The following is a 19976-nucleotide window of genomic DNA, read 5'->3' on the forward strand; positions in this document are numbered from 1 at the left end:
AACAGACACTATCCGGTGTCTGCCTCGTGTGAACAGACACTATCCGGTGTCTGTCTCGTGTGAACAGACACTATCCGGTGTCTGTCTCGTGTGAACAGACACTATCCGGTGTCTGCCTCGTGTGAACAGACACTATCCGGTGTCTGCCTCGTGTGAACAGACACTATCCGGTGTCTGTCTCGTGTGAACAGACACTATCCGGTGTCTGCCTCGTGTGAACAGACACTATCCGGTGTCTGTCTCGTGTGAACAGACACTATCCGGTGTCTGCCTCGTGTGAACAGACACTATCCGGTGTCTGTCTCGTGTGAACAGACACTATCCGGTGTCTGTCTCGTGTGAACAGACACTATCCGGTGTCTGCCTCGTGTGAACAGACACTATCCGGTGTCTGCCTCGTGTGAACAGACACTATCCGGTGTCTGCCTCGTGTGAACAGACACTATCCGGTGTCTGTCTCGTGTGAACAGACACTATCCGGTGTCTGTCTCGTGTGGACAGACACTATCCGGTGTCTATTGCGTGTGGACGGAAGCCTTTTTGCGATTGCGATTGTGTTTGTGTTTGTGTATGCGTTTTCCCGTATGCGTCCCCGTGGGGCACCAGCCTCACACACTCACAGCTGTTCTGCTCTCCACAGGGGGCCAGGTAGACGACCACCTCCCTCTGCGCTCCTCCCAGAGAGTCGTGGCTCCTCCCGGCGGACGCTCCTCCTTCTCCTCCTTCTCTTAGAGAGTGAACAACACACTGAACCCTGCAGTCACTATACTTCAAGTAGTACTGATTGGACCTCCTGATAGAATACTTCAAGTAGTACTGATTGGACCTCCTGATAGAATACTTCAAGTAGTACTGATTGGACCTCCTGATAGAATACTTCAAGTAGTACTGATTGGACCTCCTGATAGAATAGTTCAAGTAGTACTGATTGGACCTCCTGATAGAATACTTCAAGAAGTACTCCTTCCAACTGCTACTTAACCCTTCTGGAGTAGTACTTCAACTAATACTAAAGATATATGTAGTACTACATCCCTAAACTAATACTACCCCTAAAACTAATACTACAACAACCTCTCATGTACAGTAGTAGTAAACATAGTAACTGTAGTACTTTAAATACCACTGAACCCAACAACACCTCTACAAATACTGCTACACTCCTCATTAACTGTGTACTGAATCCTACACATACTGTACTTCTACAGCAGTAGTACTCAATCCTACAATAATGGTACTTTAACTAGTACTTACAGTTGTTGGTGTTTTTCTCAAGGCATGCTGTGTACATACACTCATAAAACTGCATCCTGTGCCCTAACCCCACTGTGCTCTGATACATGTAGTAGTAGTAGTAGCATGAGTATTAATAGTATAAGTACCTGAATGAATATTCCCAGTACTCCCTGTTCATCTGAAAACCCAGCGGGTATAAAATAACTACCAGGATACTGCATTACTGAGTATTACTGAGTATCACTGAGTATTACTGAGTATTACTGAGTATCACTGAGTATTACTGAGTATTACTGAGTATTACTTAGTACTCCCGAGTATTCCCGAGTATCACTGAGTATCACTGAGTATTACTGAGTATTACTGAGTATCACTGAGTATTACTGAGTATTACTGAGTATTACTGAGTATTACTTAGTACTCCCGAGTATTCCTGAGTATTACTGAGTATCCCTGAGTATTACTGAGTATTCCTGAGTATCACTGAGTATCACTGAGTATTACTGAGTATTACTGAGTATCACTGAGTATTACTGAGTATCACTGAGTATCACTGAGTATTACTGAGTATTACTGAGTATTACTGAGTATTACTGAGTATTACTTAGTACTCCCGAGTATTCCCGAGTATCACTGAGTATCACTGAGTATTACTGAGTATCACTGAGTATCACTGAGTATTACTGAGTATCACTGAGTATCACTGAGTATCACTGAGTATTACTGAGTATCACTGAGTATTACTGAGTATCACTGAGTATCACTGAGTATTCCTGAGTATTACTGAGTATCACTGAGTATTACTGAGTATCACTGAGTATTACTGAGTATCACTGAGTATTACTGAGTATTACTGAGTATTACTGAGTATCACTGAGTATCACTGAGTATCACTGAGTATTACTGAGTATTACTGAGTATTACTGAGTATTACTGAGTATCACTGAGTATCACTTAGTACTCCCGAGTATTCCTGAGTATTACTGAGTATCACTGAGTATTACTGAGTATTACTGAGTATTACTGAGTATTACTGAGTATCACTGAGTATCACTTAGTACTCCCGAGTATTCCTGAGTATTACTGAGTATCACTGAGTATCACTGAGTATCACTGAGTATTACTGAGTATTACTGAGTATTACTGAGTATCACTGAGTATTACTGAGTATTACTGAGTATTACTGAGTATTCCCGAGTATTACTGAGTATTACTGATACCTGTTACTCCTTTATAATATACTACCTGTGTACTTGTATATGGTGTTACTAATACCTGTTAGTCCTTTATAATATACTACCTGTGTACTTGTATATGATGTTACTAATACCTGTTAAACCTTTATAATATACTACCTGTGTACTTGTATATGATGTTACTAATACCTGTTAAACCTTTATAATATACTACCTGTGTACTTGTATATGATGTTACTAATACCTGTTAGTCCTTTATAATATACTACCTGTGTACTTGTATATGATGTTACTAATACCTGTTAAACCTTTATAATATACTACCTGTGTACTTGTATATGATGTTACTAATACCTGTTAGTCCTTTATAATATACTACCTGTGTACTTGTATATGATGTTACTAATACTCTGGTACCTCTGCTGCTCTGACGTACTTTCATATTTATTTTATAATGTTTATACTGAAACTCTCCTGACTGCTGGAACATGAATACAAATAAACGGTGCTAAAAATAATCCAGGTGCAGCATGACCTCTGACCCCTGTATGACCTATGGTGAACCCTGTATGATCCCCCTGTAGGACCTCTGACCCATGTATGACCTATGGTGACCCCTGTATGACCCCCCCCCCCCCCCCCCCCCCCCCCCCCCCCCCTCCTGAAGGTTTTGTATCTGCAGCATCAGAGATCGTAAGCTTCGCCGTCGGCCATGTTGGCTCCAGCGTGTTGCTACGGTAACGCAGTGTCTCTGAAGGGTTTAGTCCTCTAAGACACGTTTCAATGGTGACGGTGAATCTGGTGTTGTTGTTGTTATTGTTTTAGTTTTAACTGAGCTGTATGAATAAACTGTGAAGAAAAACCCATCAGAGTGAGACCTCCTGTTATTGATAAGAAACATAAACAACAACAAGCATAATGTCACATGACCCTGAGCTCACCTGAGAACACCTGAGAACACTGCCCCCACCTGAGAACACTGCCCCCCCCCCACCTGAGAACACCTGAGAACCCCTGAGAACACTGCCCCCCCCCCCACCTGAGAACACCTGAGAACACTGCCCCACCCCACCTTAGAGCACCTGAGAGCACCAGAAAACACCTGAGAGCACCAGAAAACACCTGAGAGCACCTGAGAGCACCTGAGAGCACCTGAGAACACCTGAGAGCACCTGAGAACACCTGAGAGCACCTGAGAGCACCTGAGAACACCTGAGAACACCTGAGAGCACCTGAGAACACCTGAGAGCACCTGAGAACACCTGAGAGCACCTGAGAACACCTGAGAGCACCTGAGAACACCTGAGAACACCTGAGAGCACCTGAGAGCACCTGAGAGCACCTGAGAACACCTGAGAACACCTGAGAGCACCTGAGAACACCTGAGAGCACCTGAGAGCACCTGAGAACACCTGAGAACACCTGAGAGCACCTGAGAGCACATGAGAGCACCAGAAAACACCTGAGAGCACCTGAGAGCACCTGAGAACACCTGAGAGCACCTAAGAGCACCAGAAAACACCTGAGAGCACCTGAGAGCACCTGAGAACACCTGAGAGCACCTGAGAGCACCTGAGAGCACCTGATAACACCAGAGAACACCTGAGAACAACTGAGAGCACCTGAGAGCACCTGAGAACACCTGAGAGCACCAGAGAACACCTGAGAACACCAGAGAACACCTGAGAACACCTGAGAGCACCTGAGAACACCTGAGAGCACCTGAGAGCACCTGAGAGCACCTGAGAACACCTGAGAGCACCAGAGAACACCTGAGAACACCAGAGAACACCTGAGAGCACCTGAGAACACTGCCCCCCCACCAGACAACAGGTGAAACTGCACATAATTTCCAGGACGGAGCTGCCATCCATGGAGGATCTTTACTACCAGCAGCTCAGGAAGAAAGCCCTCAGGATTATCAAAGACCCCCATCACCCCAGCCACAAACTGTTCTGTCTGCTGCCGTCTGGCAGGCGTTACCGCAGCATCTGGACTAAAACCACCAGACTAAGGGACAGCATCCGGACTAAAACCACCAGACTCAGGGACAGTTTCAGGACTAAAACCACCAGACTCAGGGACAGCATCCGGACTAAAACCACCAGACTCAGGGACAGTTTCAGGTCTAAAACCACCAGACCCAGAGACAGTTTCAGGACTAAAACCACCAGACTCAGGGACAGTTTCAGGACTAAAACCAACAGACTCAGAGACAGTTTCAGGACTAAAACCAACAGACTCAGGGACAGTTTCAGGTCTAAAACCACCAGACCCAGAGAGAGTTTCAGGACTAAAACCACCAGACTCATGGACAGTTTCAGGACTAAAACCACCAGACTCAGAGACAGTTTACGGACTAAAACCACCAGACTCAGAGACAGTTTCAGGACTAAAACCAACAGACTCAGGGACAGTTTCAGGACTAAAACCACCAGACTCAAGGACAGTTTCAGGACTAAAACCAACAGACTCAGGGACAGTTTCAGGACTAAAACCACCAGACTCAGGGACAGTTTCAGGACTAAAACCACCAGACCCAGAGACAGTTTCAGGTCTAAAACCACCAAACTCAGAGACAGTTTCAGGTCTAAAACCACCAGACTCAGAGACAGTTTCAGGACTAAAACCACCAGACCCAGAGACAGTTTCAGGACTACAACCACCAGACCCAGGGACAGTTTCAGGACTAAAACCACCAGACTCAGAGACAGTTTCATCCCACAGGCCATAAGACTGCTAAACACCCGAACTTGAAACAACATCCATAACATTCATCTGGCTGCTACTTAGGAATGATTTATCTAATATATCATATTCAATCACTTGCACATACACTCTTATTGCACTATGGTTTCTGTTTGTCTGTGTTATTGTGTTGCTCTGTGGGAGGAGCCTGTGGACTCAGTTGTGATCGTCATAACGTCACTGCAGTTCTGCACCATAGACTGTATATATAAAGCTCTGCACGCATGACCAATAAAAACCTTGATTCTTGATAATCTGAATAAATAATCTGCAGTACTTTTACTTTTAGTACTTTATGAATGCAGTACTTTTACTTGCAGCAGAGTACTTCTGCACTGCAGTATTACTGCTTTACGTCCTCCTCTGGTCGTTATGATTGAGATGAAGTATTTATATACTTTGATAAAGTATTTAAAGTACTTTAGTAAACACTGAGCGGTCAGTGTGACGCTGCTGGGGGGGGGGGGGGGGGTACAGAGGTTTGTTTACATTCATTTTAAAAACCAGAGAAGAAGAGGAGGAGGTCACGTGATCATAGAGAGCAGCTGGTGCGAGGAGCTGCACGCGGAGGTGAGTCTCGTGTTAATTCTTCAATGGATCCTCTCAGAGTCTCGCGGCTGTTACCTGTGCAGGTGAGCCGCCAGACACAGCGCGAGCTCTCAGAGCCGCGTGCTACTCCTGAAACTGCACGCGCTGTTTGTTGATAGCGCGGAACGAGCGTCACCTGCACAGGTGTCCGGTTCAAACGAGGATCCAACCTGAAACTACAGGAAACAGTGGTACTTGCCAAAGTGCTTTGTTTTGAACGTTCATCAGTATTATAATCAAAAAGAGAAATATGAACGTTAGTTTTTACTGAAATGATCAAACAAAGTCAACATTTCACAGTCTTTACTGAGCTGTGTGGGGTTTGTTTTAAGGACTAACGTTTATAATAAATGCATTTGTATTGATTTGAAGATCTTTTCATACAATCATACGTATTGGGATTATTTGTATTAATGTGGACCGGAGGGAGAGGGTGACGAGCATAAATTTCACTTTCCTTTTTTCTCTGTTGTCCCCGTTCATAAAGCATAACAGCATCAGAGCACGGTGCAGAGTCTCTAGATGAGTTTACAGTAGTCCCTCGTTCTTATTAAACATCCATCAGAGGTCAAGGGATAGAATTTAGGAGCTGATTTTTGGACTATCCGACCGCAACCTCTGTCTCTACTGAGATCCAAACATGACTTTAAATATATAAATAATTACATTTTAAATATATAAATGATATCAAGTTCTTATTTAAAGCCTGATTTATTCTAAAGATGAACACCAACATGTTTATTAAATATTAAATGTTATTATATATATATATATATATATATATATATATATATATATATATATATATATATATATATATATATATATATATATATATATATGACATTAGTTATTTAAAGGGTTAACAGTTTAACAGCTGCTGTAACAGGAAGTGTGGAGCAGCCCTTCAGAATAAGAGCGTGATGGGGGAGCGTCAGCTGCTGGAGGAGGTTCTGTCTCTGGTTCTGCAGAGGATCTCTGTGGAGGAGAACGTGAGGAGCAGCGAGCAAGGTAACTATATATATATATATACAGTGGCGGCCGGCCCATAGGGGCGCTAGGGGCGCCGCCCCCCCTCTTCCCACATTAAAAATAAAAAAATAAAAAAATAAATATATTTAAAAAATATATTTTTTATTTTTATTTTTAATAAACAAGGTAAATATTATATAATTGGTATCAGTAAAATGTATAATCTACAATAAAATCTCGTTTAAAATTGTGTTACGATGTCTAAAGTTACTGATAAGTCACATGTTTCCTGCCTGGCCTTGCCCGTGTATCATTACTCCCCTCTCGTCTGGGCGCTATGCACAGCGCCCAGACGAGAGTGCAGCAAGTGCAGCAGAAGCCAACTGTTGCTATCTTTAAACTATGCCGCCGAAACATAATTTCAGCCAATCAGCGTCGTCAAATATGATGGTCACAGGGCTCCTACGTGAGCGCCCGGTGCAGTCTGTGAGTTGTTTGGACTCGTATCCAAGGAGACAAAACAGGAAGCTGTCATACACTCTGGAAGCTACCATTAGCAGCTAATGAAAACTCCGTTTTTGACATAAAATTGAATTATGGATCATCAATCATTTTTCAAAGTGACAGACACATTGGATTAACCTATGGATTAACCTTCAGCTGCGTTTTTCTCGTTTTTGATCAGAATTGTTATTCTGCAAAAGGTGAACATGTCTCCGTGTTTTGCTACCTAAAGCTACGTCGTGTGATGTCTGTATTTGCTTCCCCTGTCGCGAGTTCTGATCGCTCAGTGATGATACTTATATTTCTAGAATCTGTGGAATCTCAGTTTGTTAGCACAGTTTATGCTGTAGAAACTATGTCCAGGACAAGGTGTTTGGAAGTTTTGGAAGATTCATAGCTAACCACACTGAAGTTATGGAGGTATTGATCAGTCTTCTCATATTTTTAAGCCTCAAATTGTCCTTCCCCCCCCCCCCCCCCCCCCTCTAACATCACCAGAAGTCATCATTTAGGGGGTCTTTTCTCAAAAAAATGCCCCCTAGTATTGTTTGATCACCATTTCCACAGCCCCACCTAAAATATTTTCCACCAGCCGCCACTGTATATATATATATATATATATATTAGGGCTGTCAAGTTAACGCGTTAATAACGCGTTAACGCAAAAAAAAAATTAACGCCACTAATTATTTTAACGCGATTAACGCATGTGTATTTTTTGTCCTCGGCCGCCGTAGTTTCAGAGCGCATCGAGTTTAAAATACCATCTACAAGCTGATGCTGACAGCCCCGCTCCTGCTGCCCGCTTGTGGCAGACCACACTTCCACGCTCACCGGCAGGCCCGGACTGGCCATCGGGAGGACCGGGAGGGTGTGTGTATGTGTGGCGCGAGCGAAGCACACCTTACGTGTTGTTGTTAGCATCTGGTGCTAGCTAGCTGAGCTAACGGATATAAGGAGCTGTTTCAATGAAAACAGAGGAGCGACATTTCGCCGACAACTGCGCCGAGCACTTGACTTGATGCAGGTAGCCAGACAGCACACTCAGCACGGATAGTGCCGCAACACAGCTCATACACACAGGCATATATGCCTTGAGCTGCACATAGCTCCAACGATCCTCCACATTCACACACACACACACACACACACACACACACACACACACACACACACACACACACACACACACACACACAGTATTGTATGAGAGAGGTTCCAGGTTGAATTGAGGCGAATATTTGTAATGTTCAGAGGTTGTTGTGTTTAATATTCATGAGAATATTTGTCATTGTTCAAATGATAATAAACAAACATATAAAGCATAGTTGTCCACTCATATGTTGATAAGAGTATTAAAAACTTGAAAAATATCCCTCTAAGGTACATTTAAATATTTTAATCGACTGACAGCCCTAATATATATATATATATATATATATATATAGTTATGTATGTGTGTGTATATATAGAGAGAGTATATCATATATCACATATTGTTGTCACAGAGTTAGTAGCAGTGGAGGATATATAATATATTGTTGTCACAGAGTTAGTAGCAGTAGAGGATATATATAATATATTGTTGTCACAGAGTTAGTAGCAGTAGAGGATATATATAATATATTGTTGTCACAGAGTTAGTAGCAGTAGAGGATATATATAATATATTGTTGTCTCAGAGTTAGTAGCAGTAGAGGATATATATAATATATTGTCTCAGAGTTAGTAGCAGTAGAGGATATATATAATATATTGTTGTCTCAGAGTTAGTAGCAGTAGAGGATATATAATATATTGTTGTCTCAGAGTTAGTAGCAGTAGAGGATATATATAATATATTGTTGTCTCAGAGTTAGTAGCAGTAGAGGATATATATAATATATTGTTGTCTCAGAGTTAGTAGCAGTAGAGGATATATATAATATATTGTTGTCTCAGAGTTAGTAGCAGTAGAGGATATATAATATATTGTTGTCTCAGAGTTAGTAGCAGTAGAGGATATATAATATATTGTTGTCTCAGAGTTAGTAGCAGTAGAGGATATATATAATATATTGTTGTCTCAGAGTTAGTAGCAGTAGAGGATATATATAATGTATTGTTGTCACAGAGTTAGTAGCAGTAGAGGATATATATAATATATTGTTGTCTCAGAGTTAGTAGCAGTAGAGGATATATATAATATATTGTTGTCACAGAGTTAGTAGCAGTGGAGGATATATAATATATTGTTGTCTCAGAGTTAGTAGCAGTGGATATATATAATATATATTGTTGTCTCAGAGTTAGTAGCAGTAGAGGATATATAATATATTGTTGTCTCAGAGTTAGTAGCAGTGGATATATATAATATATATTGTTGTCACAGAGTTAGTAGCAGTGGAGGATATATAATATATTGTTGTCTCAGAGTTAGTAGCAGTAGAGGATATATATAATATATTGTTGTCTCAGAGTTAGTAGCAGTGGATATATATAATATATATTGTTGTCACAGAGTTAGTAGCAGTGGAGGATATATAATATATTGTTGTCTCAGAGTTAGTAGCAGTAGAGGATATATATAATATATTGTTGTCACAGAGTTAGTAGCAGTGGATATATATAATATATATTGTTGTCACAGAGTTAGTAGCAGTGGATATATATAATATATATTGTTGTCACAGAGTTAGTAGCAGTGGAGGATATATAATATATTGTTGTCTCAGAGTTAGTAGCAGTAGAGGATATATATAATATATTGTTGTCTCAGAGTTAGTAGCAGTAGAGGATATATATAATATATTGTTGTCACAGAGCTAGTAGCAGTAGAGGATATATATAATATATTGTTGTCACAGAGTTAGTAGCAGTGGATATATATAATATATATTGTTGTCACAGAGTTAGTAGCAGTGGATATATATAATATATATTGTTGTCACAGAGTTAGTAGCAGTGGATATATATAATATATATTGTTGTCACAGAGCTAGTAGCAGTGGAGGATATATAATATATATTGTTGTCACAGAGTTAGTAGCAGTAGAGGATATATAACATATTGTTGTCACAGAGTTAGTAGCAGTGGAGGATATATAATATATTGTTGTCACAGAGTTAGTAGCAGTGGATATATAATATATATTGTTGTCACAGAGTTAGTAGCAGTGGAGGATATATATAATATATTGTTGTCTCAGAGTTAGTAGCAGTGGATATATATAATATATTGTTGTCAGAGTTAGTAGCAGTAGAGGATATATATAATATATTGTTGTCACAGAGTTAGTAGCAGTCGAGGATATATAATATATTGTTGTCACAGAGTTAGTAGCAGTGGAGGATATATATAATATATTGTTGTCTCAGAGTTAGTAGCAGTGGATATATATAATATATTGTTGTCACAGAGTTAGTAGCAGTAGAGGATATATATAATATATTGTCACAGAGTTAGTAGCAGTGGAGGATATATAATATATTGTTGTCTCAGAGTTAGTAGCAGTGGATATATATAATATATATTGTTGTCTCAGAGTTAGTAGCAGTAGAGGATATATATAATATATTGTTGTCACAGAGTTAGTAGCAGTGGATATATATAATATATATTGTTGTCTCAGAGTTAGTAGCAGTAGAGGATATATATAATATATTGTTGTCACAGAGTTAGTAGCAGTGGAGGATATATAATATATTGTTGTCTCAGAGTTAGTAGCAGTGGATATATATAATATATATTGTTGTCACAGAGTTAGTAGCAGTGGAGGATATATATAATATATTGTTGTCACAGAGTTAGTAGCAGTGGAGGATATATATAATATATTGTTGTCTCAGAGTTAGTAGCAGTGGATATATATAATATATTGTTGTCACAGAGTTAGTAGCAGTGGAGGATATATAATATATTGTTGTCACAGAGTTAGTAGCAGTGGATATATATAATATATTGTTGTCACAGAGTTAGTAGCAGTGGAGGATATATATAATATATTGTTGTCACAGAGTTAGTAGCAGTGGAGGATATATAATATATTGTTGTCTCAGAGTTAGTAGCAGTAGAGGATATATATAATATATTGTTGTCTCAGAGTTAGTAGCAGTGGAGGATATATAATATATTGTTGTCTCAGAGTTAGTAGCAGTGGAGGATATATAATATATTGTTGTCTCAGAGTTAGTAGCAGTGGATATATATAATATATTGTTGTCTCAGAGTTAGTAGCAGTGGATATATATAATATATTGTTGTCACAGAGTTAGTAGCAGTGGAGGATATATATAATATATTGTTGTCTCAGAGTTAGTAGCAGTAGAGGATATATATAATATATTGTTGTCACAGAGTTAGTAGCAGTGGATATATATAACATATTGTTGTCTCAGAGTTAGTAGCAGTGGAGGATATATAATATATTGTTGTCACAGAGTTAGTAGCAGTGGAGGATATATATAACATATTGTTGTCTCAGAGTTAGTAGCAGTGGATATATATAATATATTGTTGTCTCAGAGTTAGTAGCAGTGGAGGATATATAATATATTGTTGTCTCAGAGTTAGTAGCAGTGGATATATATAATATATTGTTGTCACAGAGTTAGTAGCAGTGGAGGATATATATAATATATTGTTGTCTCAGAGTTAGTAGCAGTGGATATATATAATATATTGTTGTCTCAGAGTTAGTAGCAGTGGAGGATATATAATATATTGTTGTCTCAGAGTTAGTAGCAGTGGATATATATAATATATATTGTTGTCACAGAGTTAGTAGCAGTAGAGGATATATATATAATATATTGTTGTCTCAGAGTTAGTAGCAGTGGAGGATATATATAATATATTGTTGTCACAGAGTTAGTAGCAGTGGAGGATATATATAATATATTGTTGTCTCAGAGTTAGTAGCAGTGGAGGATATATATAATATATTGTTGTCACAGAGTTAGTAGCAGTAGAGGATATATATAATATATTGTTGTCACAGAGTTAGTAGCAGTGGATATATATAACATATTGTTGTCACAGAGCTAGTAGCAGTGGAGGATATATATAATATATTGTTGTCTCAGAGTTAGTAGCAGTGGAGGATATATATAATATATTGTTGTCACAGAGTTAGTAGCAGTGGATATATATAATATATTGTTGTCACAGAGTTAGTAGCAGTGGAGGATATATATAATATATTGTTGTCACAGAGTTAGTAGCAGTGGATATATATAATATATTGTTGTCACAGAGTTAGTAGCAGTAGAGGATATATATAATATATTGTTGTCACAGAGTTAGTAGCAGTGGAGGATATATATAATATATTGTTGTCACAGAGTTAGTAGCAGTGGATATATATAATATATTGTTGTCACAGAGTTAGTAGCAGTGGAGGATATATATAATATATTGTTGTCACAGAGTTAGTAGCAGAGGAGGATATATATAATATATTGTTGTCTCAGAGTTAGTAGCAGTGGAGGATATATATAATATATTGTTGTCTCAGAGTTAGTAGCAGTGGATATATATAATATATTGTTGTCACAGAGTTAGTAGCAGTGGAGGATATATATAATATATTGTTGTCACAGAGTTAGTAGCAGTGGAGGATATATATAATATATTGTTGTCTCAGAGTTAGTAGCAGTGGATATATATAATATATTGTTGTCACAGAGTTAGTAGCAGTGGAGGATATATATAATATATTGTTGTCACAGAGTTAGTAGCAGTGGATATATATAATATATTGTTGTCTCAGAGTTAGTAGCAGTAGAGGATATATATAATATATTGTTGTCACAGAGTTAGTAGCAGTGGAGGATATATATAATATATTGTTGTCACAGAGTTAGTAGCAGTGGAGGATATATATAACATATTGTTGTCTCAGAGTTAGTAGCAGTGGATATATATAATATATTGTTGTCTCAGAGTTAGTAGCAGTGGAGGATATATATAATATATTGTTGTCTCAGTTAGTAGCAGTGGATATATATAATATATTGTTGTCTCAGAGTTAGTAGCAGTAGAGGATATATATAATATATTGTTGTCACAGAGTTAGTAGCAGTGGAGGATATATATAATATATTGTTGTCACAGAGTTAGTAGCAGTGGATATATATAATATATTGTTGTCTCAGAGTTAGTAGCAGTAGAGGATATATATAATATATTGTTGTCACAGAGTTAGTAGCAGTGGATATATATAATATATTGTTGTCACAGAGTTAGTAGCAGTGGATATATATAATATATATTGTTGTCTCAGAGTTAGTAGCAGTGGATATATATATATATATATAATATATATTGTTGTCACAGAGTTAGTAGCAGTGGAGGATATATATAATATATTGTTGTCTCAGAGTTAGTAGCAGTAGAGGATATATATAATATATTGTTGTCACAGAGTTAGTAGCAGTGGATATATATAATATATTGTTGTCTCAGAGTTAGTAGCAGTAGAGGATATATATAATATATTGTTGTCACAGAGTTAGTAGCAGTGGAGGATATATATAATATATTGTTGTCACAGAGTTAGTAGCAGTGGATATATATAATATATTGTTGTCTCAGAGTTAGTAGCAGTAGAGGATATATATAATATATTGTTGTCACAGAGTTAGTAGCAGTGGATATATATAATATATTGTTGTCACAGAGTTAGTAGCAGTGGATATATATAATATATATTGTTGTCTCAGAGTTAGTAGCAGTGGATATATATATATATATATATTGTTGTCACAGAGTTAGTAGCAGTGGAGGATATATATAATATATTGTTGTCTCAGAGTTAGTAGCAGTAGAGGATATATATAATATATATTGTTGTCTCAGAGTTAGTAGCAGTAGAGGATATATATAATATATTGTTGTCACAGAGTTAGTAGCAGTGGATATATATAATATATTGTTGTCTCAGAGTTAGTAGCAGTGGATATATATAATATATTGTTGTCTCAGAGTTAGTAGCAGTAGAGGATATATATAATATATTGTTGTCACAGAGTTAGTAGCAGTAGAGGATATATATAATATATTGTTGTCACAGAGTTAGTAGCAGTGGAGGATATATATAATATATTGTTGTCTCAGAGTTAGTAGCAGTGGAGGATATATATAACATATTGTTGTCTCAGAGTTAGTAGCAGTGGATATATATAATATATTGTTGTCACAGAGTTAGTAGCAGTGGAGGATATATATAATATATTGTTGTCTCAGAGTTAGTAGCAGTGGATATATATAATATATTGTTGTCACAGAGTTAGTAGCAGTGGAGGATATATATAATATATTGTTGTCACAGAGTTAGTAGCAGTGGAGGATATATATAATATATTGTTGTCACAGAGTTAGTAGCAGTGGATATATATAATATATTGTTGTCACAGAGCTAGTAGCAGTGGAGGATATATATAACATTGTTGTCACAGAGTTAGTAGCAGAGGATATATATAATATATTGTTGTCACAGAGTTAGTAGCAGTAGAGGATATATATAATATATTGTTGTCACAGAGTTAGTAGCAGTGGAGGATATATATAATATATTGTTGTCACAGAGTTAGTAGCAGTGGATATATATAATATATTGTTGTCACAGAGTTAGTAGCAGTGGAGGATATATATAATATATTGTTGTCACAGAGTTAGTAGCAGAGGAGGATATATATAATATATTGTTGTCTCAGAGTTAGTAGCAGTGGAGGATATATATAATATATTGTTGTCTCAGAGTTAGTAGCAGTGGATATATATAATATATTGTTGTCACAGAGTTAGTAGCAGTGGAGGATATATATAATATATTGTTGTCACAGAGTTAGTAGCAGTGGAGGATATATATAATATATTGTTGTCTCAGAGTTAGTAGCAGTGGATATATATAATATATTGTTGTCACAGAGTTAGTAGCAGTGGAGGATATATATAATATATTGTTGTCACAGAGTTAGTAGCAGTGGATATATATAATATATTGTTGTCTCAGAGTTAGTAGCAGTAGAGGATATATATAATATATTGTTGTCACAGAGTTAGTAGCAGTGGAGGATATATATAATATATTGTTGTCACAGAGTTAGTAGCAGTGGAGGATATATATAACATATTGTTGTCTCAGAGTTAGTAGCAGTGGATATATATAATATATTGTTGTCTCAGAGTTGGTAGCAGTGGAGGATATATATATAATATATTGTTGTCTCAGAGTTAGTAGCAGTGGATATATATAATATATTGTTGTCTCAGAGTTAGTAGCAGTAGAGGATATATATAATATATTGTTGTCACAGAGTTAGTAGCAGTGGAGGATATATATAATATATTGTTGTCACAGAGTTAGTAGCAGTGGATATATATAATATATTGTTGTCTCAGAGTTAGTAGCAGTAGAGGATATATATAATATATTGTTGTCACAGAGTTAGTAGCAGTGGATATATATAATATATTGTTGTCACAGAGTTAGTAGCAGTGGATATATATAATATATATTGTTGTCTCAGAGTTAGTAGCAGTGGATATATATATATATAATATATATTGTTGTCACAGAGTTAGTAGCAGTGGAGGATATATATAATATATTGTTGTCTCAGAGTTAGTAGCAGTAGAGGATATATATAATATATTGTTGTCACAGAGTTAGTAGCAGTGGATATATATAATATATTGTTGTCTCAGAGTTAGTAGCAGTAGAGGATATATATAATATATTGTTGTCACAGAGTTAGTAGCAGTGGAGGATATATATAATATATTGTTGTCACAGAGTTAGTAGCAGTGGATATATATAATATATTGTTTGTCTCAGAGTTAGTAGCAGTAGAGGATATATATAATATATTGTTGTCACAGAGTTAGTAGCAGTGGATATATATAATATATTGTTGTCACAGAGTTAGTAGCAGTGGATATATATAATATATATTGTTGTCTCAGAGTTAGTAGCAGTGGATATATATATATAATATATATTGTTGTCACAGAGTTAGTAGCAGTGGAGGATATATATAATATATTGTTGTCTCAGAGTTAGTAGCAGTAGAGGATATATATAATATATATTGTTGTCTCAGAGTTAGTAGCAGTAGAGGATATATATAATATATTGTTGTCACAGAGTTAGTAGCAGTGGATATATATAATATATTGTTGTCTCAGAGTTAGTAGCAGTGGATATATATAATATATTGTTGTCTCAGAGTTAGTAGCAGTAGAGGATATATATAATATATTGTTGTCACAGAGTTAGTAGCAGTGGAGGATATATATAATATATTGTTGTCTCAGAGTTAGTAGCAGTGGATATATATAATATATTGTTGTCACAGAGTTAGTAGCAGTGGAGGATATATATAATATATTGTTGTCACAGAGTTAGTAGCAGTGGATATATATAATATATTGTTGTCACAGAGCTAGTAGCAGTGGAGGATATATATAACATATTGTTGTCACAGAGTTAGTAGCAGTGGATATATATAATATATTGTTGTCACAGAGTTAGTAGCAGTGGAGGATATATATAATATATTGTTGTCACAGAGTTAGTAGCAGTGGATATATATAATATATTGTTGTCACAGAGTTAGTAGCAGTGGATATATATAATATATTGTTGTCACAGAGTTAGTAGCAGTGGAGGATATATATAATATATTGTTGTCACAGAGTTAGTAGCAGTGGATATATATAATATATATTGTTGTCTCAGAGTTAGTAGCAGTGGAGGATATATATAATATATTGTTGTCTCAGAGTTAGTAGCAGTGGATATATATAATATATTGTTGTCACAGAGTTAGTAGCAGTGGAGGATATATATAATATATTGTTGTCACAGAGTTAGTAGCAGTGGATATATATAATATATTGTTGTCTCAGAGTTAGTAGCAGTAGAGGATATATATAATATATTGTTGTCACAGAGTTAGTAGCAGTGGAGGATATATATAATATATTGTTGTCACAGAGTTAGTAGCAGTGGATATATATAATATATTGTTGTCTCAGAGTTAGTAGCAGTAGAGGATATATATAATATATTGTTGTCACAGAGTTAGTAGCAGTGGATATATATAATATATTGTTGTCACAGAGTTAGTAGCAGTGGATATATATAATATATATTGTTGTCTCAGAGTTAGTAGCAGTGGATATATATATATAATATATATTGTTGTCACAGAGTTAGTAGCAGTGGAGGATATATATAATATATTGTTGTCTCAGAGTTAGTAGCAGTGGATATATATAATATATTGTTGTCACAGAGTTAGTAGCAGTGGAGGATATATATAATATATTGTTGTCACAGAGTTAGTAGCAGTGGATATATATAATATATTGTTGTCACAGAGCTAGTAGCAGTGGAGGATATATATAACATATTGTTGTCACAGAGTTAGTAGCAGTGGATATATATAATATATTGTTGTCACAGAGTTAGTAGCAGTGGAGGATATATATAATATATTGTTGTCACAGAGTTAGTAGCAGTGGATATATATAATATATTGTTGTCACAGAGCTAGTAGCAGTGGAGGATATATATAACATATTGTTGTCACAGAGTTAGTAGCAGAGGATATATATAATATATTGTTGTCACAGAGTTAGTAGCAGAGGATATATATAATATATTGTTGTCACAGAGTTAGTAGCAGTGGTGCGCGGGCTGGAGGCCGGACGGCAGCGCTGGCTGAACGCTGAGCTGCAGCTCCAGGAGCACGAGCTGCTTCTCAAACACACCAAGGAGCAGCTGCTGAGGAGCGAGGTGCAGCTCAAACACTCCAGGAACCAGCTGGACCTCGAGCTGAGGAAGCGCTGCAGGATAGAGAGGGACTACCACTACCTGGTACGTGTACACACACACACACACACAGTGACACACACACACACACACACACACACACACAGTGACACACACACAGTGACACACACACACACACACACACACACAGTGACACACACACAGTGACACACACACACACAGTGACACACACAGTGACACACACACACACACACAGTGACACACACACACACTACCACTACCTGGTACTCTCACACACACACACACATACACTACTACTACTACCTGGTACATACACACACACACTTCCACTACCTGGTACACACACACTCCCATGATGCAGTGTGTTTTCTCCCATGATGCGGTGTGTTTTCTCCCATGACGTAGTGTGTTTTCTCCCATGATGCAGCAGTGTTTTCTCCCATGACATAGTGTGTTTTCTCTCATGATGCAGCAGTGTTTTTCTCCCATAATGCAGTGTGTTTTCTCCCATAATGCAGTGTGTTTTCTCCCATGATGCAGTATGTTTTCTCCCATGACGCAGTGTGTTTTCTCCCATGACGCAGCAGTGTTTTTCTCCCATCATGCAGTGTGTTTTCTCCATGGATGTATAATAAGAACTGGATACAGCGTGGGAGGCGGGGCCTCATTCATTCCTATGAGAGTTGCTCATTCGCGCATGATGATAAAATGGCCCAACTTTTGAGAGAGCGAAACGTCACAGATTACCCAGCATGCCTGAGAAGTACCCGTATGTGCGCTCATAGCGCATGCGCAACTTTAACCATGCCCCCCAAAATGCTCGTTCACATCAAGCACGTCAATTTGCGTACACGTAACAGCACCGCAGGTTCATGACAGCATGGTAATGGTTTGTTATGATAGATTTGATATTAACGAGGCGGCAGTTAGCAGGTAGCGGTTAGCTAGTAATTATGCTAATTTACACATCAATCGTTATGTACTTTTATATTACGCTGTAACAGGATCTAGTGATATCCAAGCAACAGAGCTTCATTTAGCATGAAAGAATTATTGCACTGTATATATATATACAGTGCAATAAGCTTCTTAGTGCACTGTATATATATATATATACAGTGCAATAAGCTTCTTAGTGCAATAAGAAGCTACAGGGACGTTAATCTACGTCGGTAATATTAACTTTATTTAATACAACATTTACGGTACAAGATTTAATCATACAGCCCATGTAGTATAATATTTTACAAATGATGAATTACAGCAAACATGTGCAATATATCCATTATTACAGCTCCGTGGGCTGGCAGTAAGGCGATATGGGTCCGTTCTTATTGTGCATCCATGGGTAAAGATAAACGCATGTAGTGCTGAACACGTAACATGAACGTGCCGGGCGGCGCGGTCCCGTGGGTTAGATGCGCGTTCATAATGCAGAGGGAAATAACTCTCAGAATAACGTTATTAGCACATTTTTACAACTTGAGGAACGAATGTTTTTAATAAGGGCTATACAAGTGTTCATACTGGGTAGTTTATTTAGTTTAAAAAAAATTATCCAACGATTTACAGACCACTCTTTCCCCATGTAAGTCAATGGGAAAAAGTGTTTCTGGGCCTGGCAACCAAAAGGAAGTGTAGTTTGGCCAGCACGAATATTTTCATCAGAGTCCGGCGCACTTCCTGGGGGCTTGGTTTTCTCCCATGACGCAGCAGTGTTTTTCTCCCATAATGCAGTGTGTTTTCTCCCACGATGCAGTGTGTTTTCTCCCATGATGCAGCAGTGTTTTTCTCCCATAATGCAGTGTGTTTTCTCCCATAATGCAGTGTGTTTTCTCCCATGATGCAGCAGTGTTTTTCTCCCATAATGCAGTGTGTTTTCTCCCATGATGCAGTGTGTTTTCTCCCATGACGCAGCAGTGTTTTTCTC

The 19976-nt window shown here is 37.5% G+C and overlaps 1 protein-coding gene across 1 annotated transcript; it reads left to right on the top strand.

The window, feature by feature from the left end:
* Window positions 1-5704: 5704 nt before the first annotated feature.
* LOC117491957 (rac GTPase-activating protein 1-like) lies at window positions 5705-18109 on the top strand (the record flags this gene model as incomplete). Its single annotated transcript, XM_034142119.1, is given in 3 exon segments — window positions 5705-5750; window positions 6638-6779; window positions 17907-18109. Coding segments are annotated over 2 exon segments (291 nt in total), but the record flags the coding sequence as incomplete, so codon positions are not given.
* Between the last annotated feature and the right edge of the window lie 1867 nt (window positions 18110-19976).

This window comes from Trematomus bernacchii, unplaced genomic scaffold, assembly GCF_902827165.1.
Source record: "Trematomus bernacchii unplaced genomic scaffold, fTreBer1.1, whole genome shotgun sequence".
Lineage (NCBI taxonomy): Eukaryota > Metazoa > Chordata > Actinopteri > Perciformes > Nototheniidae > Trematomus > Trematomus bernacchii.